The sequence below is a fragment of the Acartia tonsa genome, chromosome 8 (assembly GCF_053477335.1).
Source record: "Acartia tonsa isolate MP-2025a chromosome 8, ASM5347733v1, whole genome shotgun sequence".
Classification (NCBI taxonomy): domain Eukaryota; kingdom Metazoa; phylum Arthropoda; class Copepoda; order Calanoida; family Acartiidae; genus Acartia; species Acartia tonsa.
In genome coordinates, this window is record NC_137267.1 from 27219682 (window position 1) to 27236746 (window position 17065).

The following is a 17065-nucleotide window of genomic DNA, read 5'->3' on the forward strand; positions in this document are numbered from 1 at the left end:
ATCTCTAAAAGATTGGTTGGAAACTGATTCTGCACTGTTTAGGGTTATCAGAAGCTGGCCACGTCATCCAAGCCACAGCCTACCCAACTTTACCTTTCCCTGGAGTAGGTAAGATCATTTAGTTTTCATAATGTTTGATAAAGGGATAAGACAGGGAAGTTAATCCCAGATGTTTGGTCGAAAATTATGTTACTTAAATATTCTATTAGGTTCCAATGTACTTTTCCAACTATTATATTTTTAACAAAATTAAGCTAAATTAAGAAGCCAGAAATTATTTTAAAGTTTAGATAAAGATTTATATAAAATTTGTTGTTCTCCCTTTATTTCAAAGTTAGGTGTATAACCTCCTAGCTAAATAAAAATAAAGAAAGAGTTTTAAATAATAAGAATTTGGATAAAGATTAATTTTTTATTGTAAATTAGTTATAAACCTAAATTGGATACAATGTGAATTTGTTAATTTATTGATTTACACTGACAGACATACTATTATCAAGAAGTTGCTTCCAATAGAAGGGCAATGCTCGGATTTACTCGGAACTAAATGTGAATCTTTTGAGTGGGGATAAGATTAGTTTTTATAAATAATTCTTCACTTAGTAATTTTTTCTGCATCTTTTACAAGAAAAATAGTATTTATTACGAGAAAGTTTTCTTAAACTCACAAAATTATTTTTTGCGTTTCAATTCAAATTATTTGAACAAGATATTACACTAATGAACTAGCATAAGGATAGACTTCCACTCGTAGAGTAGTTTCGCTAACAATTCTAAAAATATGTTTGAAGGGACTGAAATATATTCCCTTAGTCCAGATATATTAAAACTGTTATTATAAGCTTGTAAAATTATTAGAAATCACAACAAATTATCAGTATCTCTCAACCCTTAATTCTGTTGTAACAGTATACACCAATAGAACTTTAAACCTCGGTAAAAGTTATTGGTTTGCGTGACTAAGGATGATTAAATGTAATTCACTTTAACAAATAAACCTCAAAGGTGATTCTGAATTATATAATAACTTGGAGTTTCGCCCCTTGAATCCAGGGGTTTTACTTTAAACTTCTACAAAATATAAGGGTTTTAATGAAGTACCTTATATAGGACCTAGTAAGATTTCATAAAAAGAACATTATCTATTCTAACCGATGGGTGCTGAGATATTTTCTTGCTATCGGTGAGACAGACAGGAAGTCATTCCTTTACTCTGAAACAAATTAAGATTGTAAATAGACTAACACACAAACAAAATTGTAGAGAATTTACTAACATATAATCGAAATCACATAGCCATAACTAAAGAGGATATTGTTACGTAGACATGAGAGTTATTTTTCAATTATTTTTTACTTACTATTTCAAAACATATTGTTTTATGTTACAATCTTCAACTATTGCAAATTAGTATGGCAATAGTAACCTTTCTTTAAAAGTTTGCAAGCAATCAAAATATTTTTTTAAAAATTGATGGGATGGTAAATTATCTTCCATTGTCCTATTTTGTTAATTTCCTAACCTTAAAAAAGGATATTTTTGGGGTAGACCCAAACTAAAATATATTAGATTTATCAGGACCATAACAATTAAAGATAAAAGCTATTTTACGTTTTTTCCCCATGGATTAAAGGGTAAGTTGTATACACTGAAAATTAAGCTTTTTGCTCATGCATTACATAATGATTGTATTCTTTCTAATAAAGTAGGTGATGTAAGCATGTATTTTCATTAAGTAAGATTTCATAAACGGCTGTACTCTTTACAATTTATCAAGGGTTACGCATTGATTGTGGAAAGGTTTTGGGGTATTTTGAAAGAGGCCAGCTATATTTTATTATAAAAAGTATTTGCTTAAAATGTAAATTTCTTTTTTTCTGACTTACATCACATTTGTAGATGGTATAAGAGTTTTAATGCAGCTATCTGTAAAGTAGAATAACAGCAGAATAATAGGTTGTTTACCCCATAATGTTCTGGTATACATCTGATATATATAGAGCTAAAACTTGCCTTTTTTGGAATAGGGGAAAATGGGGTATAATTACATTTTATAAATGTATCCTTTACCATGTTGTAGTAACTTTAAATTTACTTATACACAGAAAACTTTATTTTGTCCATTTTTCATAAATATATTTACAAAAGAAGAAATTAAAGAGTAGCTATACTTACACCAACAAAAATATATTTCCCCTCGTAGTAAAAGCTATTTAATAATGAATATGGTACTTAAGGACAAAGAGATGGGAGCTTTGAGCATTTAAAAATATGTATTTCATTTCAAATTATATTTTATTTGCAACTATTTTAATTCATGGATTAGGATTGTTATTCCGAAAAACTAGGGTGGATTTAATTTAAACCTTTTACTACAAAGCACCTAATTAATTTATTATGTATATTTAATAATTAAATTTATTGCATTAGTTAATAAATTCTATCTATTCTATCTATCTACAAATGGTTACTACTGCTACTATCAGGCGTCTGTGTAATGAGGAGTGAGAGTAGGGTAAACTACATGTAATATAAACAGTTGTTTAGGATGAAAACGGTGGTGTAATAAAGGGTTAGTATGAGTATTTAGCCCTTTCTATGTTTATTTGATTGTATACATTGATGTTAAATGGCCCAGGGCTTCAGGGAATAGTTTATTAGGGTTCCAAACAAAACAGTTTAAATTATTAAGAATAACTTTTTATAAAAAGGTTTATATCAAAATTTAAAGTCAATGAATTTAGCTGTCGATAAATGACCCAGTCATAATGTAAGATATATGACAATATTTTTTAGAATCTAATATTTTTAAAAATTGCCAAGTATATTTATTTAAATTCCCATTTATGTCAATGAATTTAAAAAGCAATATAGAAATATAGTTGTGCTAAAAAATAATTTAACCAAGTTGTATGTACGCTAGTTTATTAATTACATCCCCCCGGTTTCAACTTCAATGTTCATTTCTGTATTTAATTTGTGTCCAAATGCTAATTTATGTTTTTACAAAACAAATTATTTTTCAAAGCAGCCTTCTATTTGCCTTCTAATCTTCATTTTTAATATTACGTTATAATCAGCTACTAAAATAGAAAAATATATAAGTAGCCCATAGTATAAAAAAATAATATAGATTTATAGTGGTAAAGCTACTCTACATTTTTTACTAATGCTGCTTTTGAAGGAGCTGGAATTTTAGGTGTAGATTTATCTAAACATGAGGATATTCTCATTTCTTTGTTTATGGGTTTATTTTTTTGTATTTAATTTCAAAAATGTTAAAATTTGCAATTAGATTTAATAGTCGTATAATTTTTTGGTTATGTTGAATAAACACCGTTCAAAGGTTGACTATCTCTGTGAAATCATTTAAAATTTGCAAAATTGTAATTACAAAATTGGTAAATTTATATCAATTATATGTTTTTCAATGAAATAATTTGATTAAGAAATCTTCATAACAAAGTAGAATAATATAAAGCACCACATTTTATAGCAAAAAAGATTATGCAATAAATACAAACATGCTTAATTTTGAAAAAATACTTTCATCATTTCTTTTTTTATCAGAATTAAAAATTCATATTCAGTGTTCTTATTTATGACATTTTTAAAAATAAATCAAATTAAAATATCAAATTCTTTTCCTTGCAAAAATTTAGATAAATAACAATAAATCATACATATTGCATTTAAGTTAGCATTTTGGCTTTGTATTTTTCAGTCAAATATATCAGATGGACGAAAACAGTGTTCATATAATATTACGCAGATACATTGCATTCAAATTTATGTTTTAGATGTCTTTTTTTAGCATATTCAGCAACAAAAGGCTTTGAGTTTTTTTGTTATTTCTGTATAGGAGCTGATAAATATTGCAGTATTTACAGAGGTACGGACATTTCGACGTATAGAGTAGCTTTACCAATAAAAAGATTTAGGGCAGAAAAGTTTTTGGTTGTTTTATGTTGACAACAAATGACGGAGATATCGACTTTATCTTGATAGGATTTCGTGATCTGACTTTCCACCATGCCATTTAGACAACCAGTCACAAGGACAATTTTTAACAAAAAAGGATTTGCTCTGTACCTAGATGACCCAGCAAGGTTGGCTGGCCCACTTTAGCCACCAGGATTGTTATACTACAAAATTGTGATTTCTTTAATAAATGCCCCACCCCTAAAGTTATTGGTTATTCCTAAATATTTAAGGTAAATTTTATTAGATTGTTGCTGAAAAGAAAGCCCTTAAATTGGACAAAATCAACTTTATAATGTATGTTTCATCTGACATTTAAGGAAAAGACATTTAACATCCACATTATAGATAATTTCTAGGACATTTCCAGTATAATTCATTTAAGTTAAGCCTGTAATTATTGTGTAATATCAATTAGATAGATTAACTTTAGAACCACCATTTCATGAATTCATTTCCTTTCGGAATGCCATGTTGTAGTTCCATTTTAATCTTATTACTTGGAGCAAAGCCAATCCGTAACTTACTAATGATAAATTTAAATAAAAATTAGCAGATTTTATAAGTAGCTATTATAGTGGAATGTTGGCCTATGCAGGTTAAAGACCTGATATGCATTACTACGTGAAGATAGGTATTTTAACATAATATATGCTATGACCGTTGTCATTCTTGTGATGTTATTTACATTCTATGTATACATTTATAATTTAAATATCAATAGAAAGCTTTTGTATTGGATTTTGTATAATATAAGGTATATAATTAAGTAAAATATCTTGATATTATTTTTGTATTGTTTTCTTTAAATGTTAGTTCTTTAAATAGTAGAAAACCATAGTACAAAAATTAATTATTAAACAACAATTTTCTTCTTACTTCTCCTATTAAGTAATTAATAAATATTATCTGTTTTTTTTTTACTGTCTTGATGTAAAACTATTTTTGAAGGTTTAATTTTTTTAATAAGCAATTTCTCTTAGGAGGTTAGAGCTATCATCCCCTAAATATTTCCAGTACCTGTAATAAGCTTTACTTCTAATGAGATCTTTTGGTACAGACAGGCATACACATCGACACCTTACCTTTCTTTTTTAGTTTTAACTTGGTTTCTATTGAAGTCATGATTTAAAATATTAAAGAAAAATTAAATAAATACCAATAACTACTAAATTACCCCACTAAACAAACTAATTTCAAGTGGTCTCAAATGTTTATAGCAAAATGCATCTACTCAGTAAACTTATTTAAGTCTGTGCATTAAAACAGGACAGTGATAGATTTACTCTTAGGATTAAAATAAAGTATGATTTTAAAATAAATTGAAGGCTTTTGCTGCAAAAAAGATAGAAAAAAATATTATGTTTTCAATAGATTACCCTGAAAAAATTAAATTAATCTTAACCTGAAGTGTTAGAAAATCTTTGTTCCCTTATAACTTATTAGCATTAAATCTTTCCCCCTTTTTCAATAATGCAGACACTTGGTAGTGCTACAACTTAGCAACTATGGTAATAATTAGCATAATTTACAAACAATAAATTGGCAATAACAGCACAGATTTAGATTTAAAATTGTACATTTAACTCCAAAAATATAAAAAATCTTGTAGATTTTTCATAACAGAAAATATTTTCAAAATAATGATAAAAAGTAAACAATATTGTAATGATTTAAAACTGATTTTAAATAATTTTAAATTTTGATATATTTATTTTTTTGTTAATTTTGTAAGTTAACCCTCTGATGGATTTCATTTAATTATTGATCAAATTCAATTTGTGCCATGGAGAGGAGTACAAGTTTTATTATTCAAACAAAGATGCTGATAGATTTCTTCAAATAAATAGTAAAATCCATATAATATCTTAAATTAAAACAAATTAAATTATATTTTTTCACTTATTTTTATTTTATGCTGTAATTGTATTAAAAAATTTAGCAGCAATTTTATTCTCTTTATTTTTATTGAGTTGCAGGAACACATAAGTTGTTAAGTAATAGAGAGCTCATTATATAATATTTGATCCTTTTCATTAGCTTACTCAGACAAAGTAGAAACTTTACAGTTAGGGATGGGAAAGGGTTCTATATATTTAATTTCTATCTATGGACCTATTTGTTTATCATCTGTATATATTTAGGATGTTCTATCTCTGGACCAGAGGGTTATAACCTGTTTATTTATCATCTGTATATATTTAGGATGTTCTATCTCTGTACCAGAGGGTTATAACCTGTTTATCTATCATCTGTATATATTTAGGATGTTCTATCTCTGGACCAGAGGGTTATAACCTGTTTATTTATCATCTGTATATATTTAGGATGTTCTATCTCTGGACCAGATGGTTATAACCTGTTTATTTATCATCTGTATATATTTAGGATGTTCTATCTCTGGACCAGAAGGTTATAACCTGTTTATTTATCATCTGTATATATTTAGGATGTTCTATCTCTGTACCAGAGGGTTATAACCTGTTTATCTATCATCTGTATATATTTAGGATGTTCTATCTCTGTACCAGAGGGTTGTAACCTGTTTATTTATCATCTGTATATATTTAGGATGTTCTATCTCTGGACCAGAGGGTTGTAACCTGTTTATTTATCATCTGTATATATTTAGGATGTTCTATCTCTGAACCAGAGGGTTACAACCTGTTTATTTATCATCTGTATATATTTAGGATGTTCTATCTCTGGACCAGAGGGTTGTAACCTGTTTATTTATCATCTGCCCCAAGAATTTGGAGATGCAGAATTGATGCAAATGTTTCTTCCCTTTGGTAATGTTATCAGCTCCAAGGTGTTTATTGACAGGGCAACCAATCAAAGTAAATGCTTTGGCTTTGTTAGCTTTGACAATCCTACCAGTGCCCAGGCAGCCATTGGAGCTATGAATGGATTCCAAATTGGAATGAAACGTCTCAAGGTATAATTGTTTTTTTTCTTAAATTTTTTTTTAATACTTTTTTTACTGGTACAAAATTGAATAAAAAAATCAAAATAAATTTGAATGCAATTTATTGTTTAACCTGATTAATTATTACTAACCTTTTTAGGTTCAACTTAAGAGGCCAAAAGATGCGAGTAAACCATATTAAAAGTCTGGTGAAAATTCCCCATTTTTTGGAATCAAACCCCAATTCTTAAATCAAATTTAAGGTAGGCAAAATTGTATTAATTCTATATGTTTCAATATAGTATTGTTCCTAGAGTTTTATTTTACTTGTAGCTAAATAAAATAATTGAAGAAGCTTGCTATTGAACTGTGATACAAGGGAAGAAAAGCTTTAGGAACAAGTTTAACTCTTTATATTTTTAGATGATTTTTCTCTTATGTGAATTTGGGTGTATCTACAAAATAGTATTTTCTACCAAAATTAAAAAGACCATAAAAATTGGTTTAGAAGCTCCAAAACATTTTAAAAATATATATAAAACTTTACTTGAAATTTTGAATTTCAAGAAAAAGAAAAACCTTAAATAATATGAAAATTGCGGATTTGTATTTCCACCAATAAAATTTCCACTTACTTGGTAGAAAATTGTATTTAGTTGTGACAATACTTGAGTTAAGCAGATATTTGAATATTCAGTAAATTGGATGAGTTGATCGAGTATTTGCTCAATCTATCTACCTATCTACATTCTACTACGGCCAAACAACAAGAGAGACAGAATCTATATTTGTATCTAAGATGAAATTATAAAATGAGCCAGCTCTACTAGCTACTTAGTCAGTCTTCCTTGTAAGTGCTAACTAAATGTTAACTTTCAACTAAGCAATGTACGAGCTGTATATCTGTTTATGTTTTTGTGATTTCTCACTTTTTACTGTTTTGTTTATGTTATGATGAATGTATAATTACATGCGAAATAAGGAAAGAGAAATTAGCTTAAAGTAACAATCTAAACAAGTGTTTAAACTCATTTTAAGTATATTCATTTAGGGCAGTTTAATTTTCCTACATTTTTTCTACTAGGCTTCAATGACACGAGCCTTGTAATGATAGCTACAAAAGCTTAAAGAAGTAATGTAATTGGAAATTTATAAGTTTGGCTAGTAGTGCTAATTTTCTAAAAATTGGTGTTGGATGAACAATTAAAAAATATATAGGGAAACTGTTTTTCTATCTAAACTTCTTATTAAATGCAGGAGGAAATTGCAACTTGCATATGCTCAAATAATTTTACAACTGTAAACTTAAATGTTCCACAGTTTACAAGTTGTTTACAATTTAAGACTTTTCAACTACTGACTTTTATACTAATTTGTTTCATAGAAAATATAAACGTCTTCATTAAAAAATGCTCTTATTCAATGGATCGATGTTAGGAAAATTTTTATCAAATCAATATTTTGTTTTTAGAAAAAAATGTAATTGATTTTAAATTTATGTTATTGATTTGGTAACAAGTTTTAATACATAGAAGCTACTGGCACTTATTTTTTTGTAATTTGATAATGTTGATGTATAAAAAATGTTTCTAATGTTCATATTTTTCGATTTAGATGTATTGTTTATATGTCTTTTTTTATTAACTATGTAGAGTAATTTATCTAATATAATACAAATGAATTGAGAACTGCTGATAGTGAAGACATCCATAAGAAGCTAAGCCAAGGACGTCCAAGCTTTTTATTGGGGGGGGGGGGGGATAAAATTGAAACATAAACTTTTTTTGGAGGGGGGAATTTTTCTGTGTATCATAGAGGCAAGGACGTCCAGTTTTATCTTATTTGGGGGGGGGGGGGTATATACTAAAAATCAAAAATATTAGGGGGTTGGGGGTAATCACCCCTTTACCCTGGATGTCCCAGAGCTAAGCCCATATGTATTCTAATCTTTTCCTTCAAGGTTTTTTAAAATAGAATATATTTTAAAGTTGATTCCCATTGGCCAGGATGATTATTATAGAAGATTAAGCTGACAAACTTTTGACTTTCCCTGTTCCACCTTTGCTTTTTGGATAGTAAGACATACTAACAGATGAACTGTGTGAATTATTGATTCAAGTCTTGTTTATAAGGAATATCTCTAATACCAGCTGAGTAAATATTATGTTCCCTTTTAATATTATTGATGAAGTTCAACTTATGACAAATCTCAGAGAAATTTTCACATTAAACTAAGCAGTCTTTGAATATATTTGAATTTCCAAAAAATGTTATCTTATACTTTATTAGATTTCTTTATTTAGGTAAATAAAAAATATTAAATCACTGTATATTTTTATAATTGGATATCTTATATGTAGGTTAGCAATGCATGAGACAGACTTACAGATTTTTCCTAGAAAAAAGAAACTTTATATTTATTATAAAGTTTGCTAATAGTTATTTTTGTATTACACAATTTATCAGGATGTTTGCACTTGATGGAATAATTGTTACAAAGTTCTGTCAGATTAATATATATTTTTTTATCATAAAAGAGAATGATAATTGACTTGTTATCCTTCTTCTATGTTGTAGAACAATCTGTTCAGTTGGGTTAGGTAAATTTACAGAAAATAAATACTCTGAAATGAGTTTTGAAGATAAAATTGTCACTAAAGTAGTTTTCTAAAATTATTTCATATTAATCAAATTTATATAAAACAATTGCTTATGTAATATAGTGTTAACTTTTTTCTATAGATTTTTTATATAATATTGGAAAAAATATTACAATTATGGTATAGATGATTCTCAGATTCTATGATTAGGGACCAACCTTAATTAAAATTATGCTTGATTTAGGAAATGAATGTGTATGAATTAGAATGATATCATATCACTTTATCTTATTTTTGTGTCTATATCTCAATGTTTTTAGTGTCTGCAAATTGATGGAATGTATTTTATTTTATTGTTAATAATTGTCAGGAACATATCAAATTCAGTATTTGTTGTTAGTTTTCTAATTTATTTTTTTTCTTTTTAGGAACATGTACTCGCCCTGTTGCCCTTCCCTCCTCCCTGCTATACCCTGACACTGAAACATACCTTCACACAAACACTCACACAGTAACAGTATGCCAAATAATAAGGGTAATATGAAAATGGTAATTTATATCCCCAGAAATATACAATTACGCCAAAATGGTGTTTTGCAAATCTTAAGTTTACATTATGCGATTGTACAAAGTGTAAGGAAAACCATTTTCATGCTATCTAAAATAATTAATTATATTGTTATGAATTCATATTATTATTATTATTATTAAACTATCTAGAGTTATCAGTAAGCAACTGATAAGTAAGAGTTATCTTGTATATTTCTACATTAAGCTATAATTATAAACATTACACATAATGTAAATATTTAATTTAAGTTTTCTAGCTTTGAAAGTTTTTAGAGCGTAAGTAATTCTTATTTTTGAATTTTAAAAAAATTATCATTTCGTAAAATTCAAAATGATTTAATTGTATACAAAAGTTAAGAGCTTAAACTTATGATATTGTTAAGTTGATTCTTTATTTACTAGAATTAATTCAAACTAGGCCTTGTAAAATAATCAAAAGCACATTAATAAATAATTTCATTATTTAAAAGCACAAAATTAATTTAGTTGAGGCCACACAATTAAGAAGCATTTTATAACTTTTTTCAAAACCTGTGATTAACATAAATCATTTTTTTAAAGGAGGCCCATTCTGATTAAATATTTTTTACTAGTCACATTATAAATTAAACTAATTTTTATTACTAGTCATTTATATCAATGAATCATGTATTTTACAGTGAAAGGGAAAATGATTAAAAACAATGTTAGAACTCTTAAGTTAAATTTTTTTATTGCATCTTAACAAAGCAGATTCTGATTTAGCCTAAATATGATTATATTAAGCTTATTAATTTAGAGTTATTAGTTCTAGCTGTTTTTGATTAGTTTTCCCTATTTGAAGAATTTAAGATCATGTTTGAAAATTGATCTTTCTCCCCCTTTGTATCTAAGAATATAAAAATATGGTATAAAATACATTTTATCAATAACATTGTTTAATTTGTTGAGTATCATTAAAGCAGAAAGAAAAGTTATCGCACAATTTTATTGATAAAATATCTTGAAAATATAGTAAATAAATTAAGTTAAAAACTTATTAGACAAGCTAGAAAATTGTCAGTGAAATGAACCTATATAATATTATTAATATATGACATATTTATACATATCAATTTATTACCCCCATTTAATATTTACAAAAAAGATGCTAGAAAAAAGAAGTTAAAAACATTGAATCAAAAAACATCTTAATTCTTGATTAAGCTAAATTATAATTGAAAGCAATCATACTTTTTTATTTCTTATTCTTATATTATCTGAAAAGTAATTATGGATTCAACTTGAAAAATCCTATAACCAAAAATTATTAGAATAAGCCAAAGATTTTAACATGATATTAATTTTACCAAAGATATGATTTTAAAAATTACAATATGTTATTATATCAATTCTCAAAATTGAAAAAAAATACTTTTTTATTTTTTCATGTTTGAGGATAATATAATTTGCTAAACAGGGTTAATAGAATGTAAGAATGATAACATATACATTAAGTTTGAATTGTAGAATTTTGACCAAACCTATAAAAGCCTTCTCCTTCTATGATATATGTATGCATTATAAAGAAAATAGTGTGTAATCCAAGTTACAATCAATAGAAATTTGAAGTGAGTATATCTCACAATTTTCAGGGAGAAAAGCATTCTGAATTAATATATACTAAAACTGTTTTGGGGCCTTTATCATTATTTTTTTTTTGAAAGAATGCTTGTCTTGTTAGAACAAACAAATAGCATTTATGTTACATTTTAAAGCAAAAAAATCAGTATTAAGTCTGAAATTACAAAACTGATTTAAAAAATGTTTGTGAAACTAAAGAAGGAGAAATGGTTTTTGAGGAATACATTTCACACCCCTTTCCTTTCATACACCAAAATTTTTCATTAATGAGAGACTGAGACAAGGATTCTAAAACAATTAACGGTAGAGAAGGACATAGATTTATTTTATTATACTTCTAATTCAATACCGATTGATTTTTGGAAATAATTGCTTAGTCTCTCAAATTGCTTAGTATTGCTTACCTAATCTTAACCTTTGCTAATGCATTTGTAAATTGTATAAAAAAACTAATAGTATTAATTAACCTCTGTTATCTGAATAAAGTAAATGAAACTTTTCCAGATGTTTAAGTGTAAACTTTTGTCAAAAAAACCTCATTACTTTTTAAAAATTGTAAATTTGATTTAGTATTTAGAAGAATCAAATTATATAATTTCTAGTTCTAAATAAGGATAACATCTAATAATTTGTAAATTTATTAAAATTGCTTAACCTACTATATGATAATGCACATAATGATTTAAAATATACAGTCATTTTTATACTAGTTATAAATTTAGTTACTTATAATGATAATTAATTATAAATATTGCCATTTTTTTAGTGAGGCAATTTGTAGCACTTTGAAGTCAACAAAGCATTTGATGACTTTTATTATAATTTGATAATATTTTTTAAACAAAGTTATTATTTCATAAAAAAAATACAGTTAATGATTTTAATGAACCAACATTTTTTCACTCGTATTTCTATTATTCTAACCATTTTCCAACCCCATCCAGCTTTTTCTATCTCACAAATTTGTCCTAGTGAAACCTATTTTGTGATGAAAATTTGATAATTTTTAGTAGAGTAGCTACTTTATAATAACCCTATGTCCGTTTGTAAATCTAAAAGAAACTACAAACATTTCTTTCAAACATCATATATATCTACAAAGTTAAAGTCATACAGAAAAAAACTCGCTTTTTATGAACATATGTCCATGTTTTTTATCCGTTGTAAATTTATTAAAAAGCAATGCATTATTATTGTTAGTAAAATATTACAGGAGAGTAATTATTACTTTTTGTGGAGATTTGATAAATTAACGTATTAAGAACACCTCTTTCTGAGAAGATTTACTTTGAGCTCTTTATGATGTTTGTACTGCATATTTATCCGAATACATAAATCCACCCTAGAGAAAGCAGCTTTAAAATTGCTTCTTTTCTTGTAATTCCCTTGTTTACGGTTCTGCTACCTGTAATATTCTGCTAACAAATGCTTTTTATGCATTTTACGCCAACTTGAATGCATTTTTAAAGCATACATGTTTACACAAATGCGCCAAAATAGTAAATTAGCATAAATACTCAACAATTCAAAATATTGAATAAATTGATCGATTCATTTGGTTAATGGCGTTTTTGTGTAAACAGTAAACATTTCCAAACAAATCTTCAATTCTAGATGCCAAGTTTTTAACCTTTTAATATGCCTCATTGCATACACACATACACAAACAAACACACGGACAGGAATAAGAATTTCTTTAAACAAATAGTAGAACAGAATCAATACATGCATTTTTTTTATTTAAATCTGATCTACTGGTTGTTTTTGAGAATAAATATTTCTCTCCTAAAATACACCCCACATTTTTTCTAGTTTCTAAACTAGAACATTTACAGTTAAAGTATTTTGTAAACATAATTTTATAGTTGATTAATTGATTGCTTAGACTTTGTTAATATTATAAATTAATTATTGATTATTACACATTTACTTACTTATTATATAACATGAGTATGACCATTGAAATGATTTGAAATATAAAGATTTATTAGAATCTATTGTTTTTTTTTTTTTAGCTCATTTACTCTATATATGGGTAATGGTAATGGTATGTATTCTCCCGTCTATCTGCTAGATAATAAATTTAAGATCATGATTGTCTCTTATGTCAATAAAGAAAGATGTATGTAATTTTTAGGAAAGATTTCATCTACTTCAGAACTTACTGTCTGTCTACATAGAAGTTACTCTAATTATCAAATAGATTTTGCCATGATTGTTGTTTCAAACAAACATAATAACAAAAAATATTATATTTTACCACTAATATAAGAAAACTGTAAGCACTGTTAACCCCCTCTCTTTTGAGAAAACAAGGATGACAACATCCATAAAAGCGAAGCTCTGAAATGGAAGGACAAACGAACATTAACACTTGTAGATTGTCAGAACTGAATTAGCATAATATTAATGCATCAGTACAAACAATATTTTAAGAAAATTTGTTGCAAAACTGCATAAATAGATGACACTGTTTAAGGACATGCTTACATTTTTGGGACTTGTTTATAGAGATGCTTCGCTTATAACATTGTACCTTGTTGTAATAGGAATCAGTTTTCAAAAAATCAGAAGAATCGGATAATTTTAACATACAAAAATTTGTTGTGAAAAAAGTTAAAAATCGACATGTTTAAAATGGACGTACGGACATTATGGTATTGTTTATAGAGTTGCTAAGCTACGCTTCCTTAATTGTACCTAACTACTATAGGAATCATCATGCAAAGTTTGGAATCGATAGGACAATTCTAACCTGTTTAAATTAACGAAAAGAGCTAACTCTCTGTGACGGACGGACGGACCGACCCTAATTATAGAAAAGCTTCGCTTTTAAAAAGTATTTAATATAAAGAGGGGGGGGGGGTGATTTCGATTGTTTGTTTATTGCTTTAATTCAGGTCTGTTAGGTTATATTTAGTGCTGGGTAGCCCTGTAGGTTTTGGGCACCCTCCTCTCCATATTTTATAATTCATCAAAAAATGAGGGGAGGGGGGTGAAGTATCCTTGCTTAACCGAAACTTTGTGTGAAAGCACTAAATTTTAATGCAATTAATAAATAAAAGTTTTCTTACAAAATTTGAGTTCGACATATCCTTTATCAAAGGTTTAAAAATATTTGATTTCTATCTTAATGTTTATATCATTGAGCCTAAACATTATGCGAAATTAAGTCATTATTTAACAGACCCTTCCCTCCCCCATCCCTTTCTCTTATTTCAGAATAAATCTTGATAAAGACCCTTTTTAATAAGATTAACACTTTCCATAAAAGCGAAGCTCAGAAAATTAGACGCGCAAACGACAATTGATAAATCTATAGTGGCTGGGCTGATACTTATAAAGAATTAAAACATTATTTCAAAATCTGCCAAAAATTCTAACAATGCCTAAAGTGCCTATCAGAGCTACCGTTACAAACGGACCGATTCCAATTAGAGAAAAGCCTCTCTTTTAAAAATACGAGAATAACAAAAATAATGAGTACAATGTATATTATATATGTGAACTATACTTTATTTCGGGAAATGAATATAGATTCTAAAATGTGCAATCTTTAATATTTAGATACTATTAATGACATTGTCTTTGGCACTTCTGATCTTTTTCAACTATTAATCAAATTGATATTCTAAATTTTTTCAATTGTGCAAGGGAAGAATAACAGGAAAATTAAACGCAAAATCCACATTTAATTTTTAACCGAAGCCGGGTCAGTTTAAAGCCCGGCATAGCAGCCGTATTTACCATTTCTAAGAGTCTCTAGAATGCCACTGTGTTTTCCTAACCCGAATCTAAAACTTTTTCGACAACATCCAAATACGTTTACCTGTACGTTCATGTCGAAGGTTTTTATTGAGAATATTTATCCCTTTTCTGAGGGTCTTGCTTGACTAAAATGTTTTTGGTGTCCCAGGAATCCTCTCGGGACCCTGGTCACTTCATTAGCAGGAGTGCTCCACAGTGAACCATAAGCGTGACATACAACTCTGGCAAAGTTGACATAGTAATATTGTCTGCTGCAACTCTGCAAAGCTTGCGAGACACTTAATATCACCATTGTATGGAAAATAACAAAATCTAGGTTTTCTTTTAATGGGGTGTTGCTAGCTTCAGATATACCAGGAATATTAAGGGATTTTGCTAGCTTCAGATATACCAGGAATATTAAGGGATTTTGCTAGCTTCAGATATACCAGGAATATTAAGAGATTTTGCTAGCTTCAGATATACCAGGAATATTAAGGGATTTTGCTAGCTTCAGATATACCAGGAATATTAAGGGATTTTGCTAGCTTCAGATATACCAGGAATATTAAGGGATTGGACAATTGATGATAAATTTATCTACTTCCTTTAAGCAGCTTAAAGTTTGTGGGTCAATAAAATTGAATAACAAGTTAAAAACTTTGGGGGTCAAAATCATTTATAATGCAATTTCCCCTCCCTCCCTGGATACACACACATATTTCCCCTCCCTCCCTGGATACACACACATATTTCCCCTCCCTCCCTGGATACACACACATATTTCCCCTCCCTCCCTGGATACACACACATATTTCTTATATAGTAAGATACAAATAAAAAGATACTTTCACCTTTTTGATATAAAACAAAATTTTGTTTTGCAATTTTACAGAAAAAAGTTTGACAAATTTTTTTTAGTTTTATAACACTTTTTTTTTAAATACAAAAAATGAGCCATAAACAATGTTTATCTTTAAGCATAATTCAATTATTCTTTTTATAAACAAAAACAAATCAAATGAGTATTTTCTATGTATAAAAACATACACAAAGATTTACTATTTCTTTTATATTAAAACAAGATAGACAACATCCATAAAAGCGAAGCGCTGAAACGGTAGGACAAACGGACATTAACACTTGTATAATGTCAGAACTGAATAATCATAATATAAATGTATACTAGTCAAAGCAAAATTGTAAGTAAATTTGTTGAAAAACTGCTAGATTCAGGATAATGTATATGGACATACTTACATTTTTAGGACTTGATTATAGAGTTGCTTCGCTTATTACATTATACTTTGTTGTCCCAGGAATCAATATACCAAAAATCAGATCAATCGGATTATTAGATCACACAAAAATTTGTTGTTAAAAAAGTAAAAAACTCAACATGTTTAAAATGGACGTACGGACATTTTGGTGATGATTATAGAGTTGCTACGCTTTTTAAATCGTACCTAACTATTAAAGGAATCAACATGCAAAATTTGAAATCGATAGGACAATTCTAACATGCCTAAATTAACAAAAAAAGCTATCCGTTACGGACGGACGAACGGACGGACCGACCCTAATTATAATAAGCTTCGCTTTTAATAATTATAGAAAAGCTTTGCTTTTAAAAAGGTTATTGTATTATGTTTGTGAA

General features: G+C 27.7%; 1 protein-coding gene across 8 annotated transcripts in view; it reads left to right on the forward strand.

The window, feature by feature from the left end:
- The window catches only part of LOC145326414 (CUGBP Elav-like family member 5), an 86152-nt gene extending 72498 nt beyond the window's left edge, over positions 1–13654 (forward strand). For 2 of the 8 annotated variants that reach the window (XM_080169758.1, XM_080169762.1), the window contains 5 exons: positions 43–108; positions 6675–6919; positions 7050–7152; positions 7587–7739; positions 9918–10804. In XM_080169758.1, the coding sequence (XP_080025884.1) occupies positions 43–108; positions 6675–6919; positions 7050–7091 (353 nt within the window). In that variant the 3' untranslated portion in view covers positions 7092–7152; positions 7587–7739; positions 9918–10804. Of the gene's footprint in view, positions 1–42; positions 109–6674; positions 6920–7049; positions 7153–7586; positions 7740–9917 lie in introns of those variants that run through there. The other 6 variants (XM_080169759.1, XM_080169760.1, XM_080169757.1 and 3 more) reach the window with 4 other exon arrangements.
- The last annotated feature ends 3411 nt before the right edge of the window (positions 13655–17065 follow it).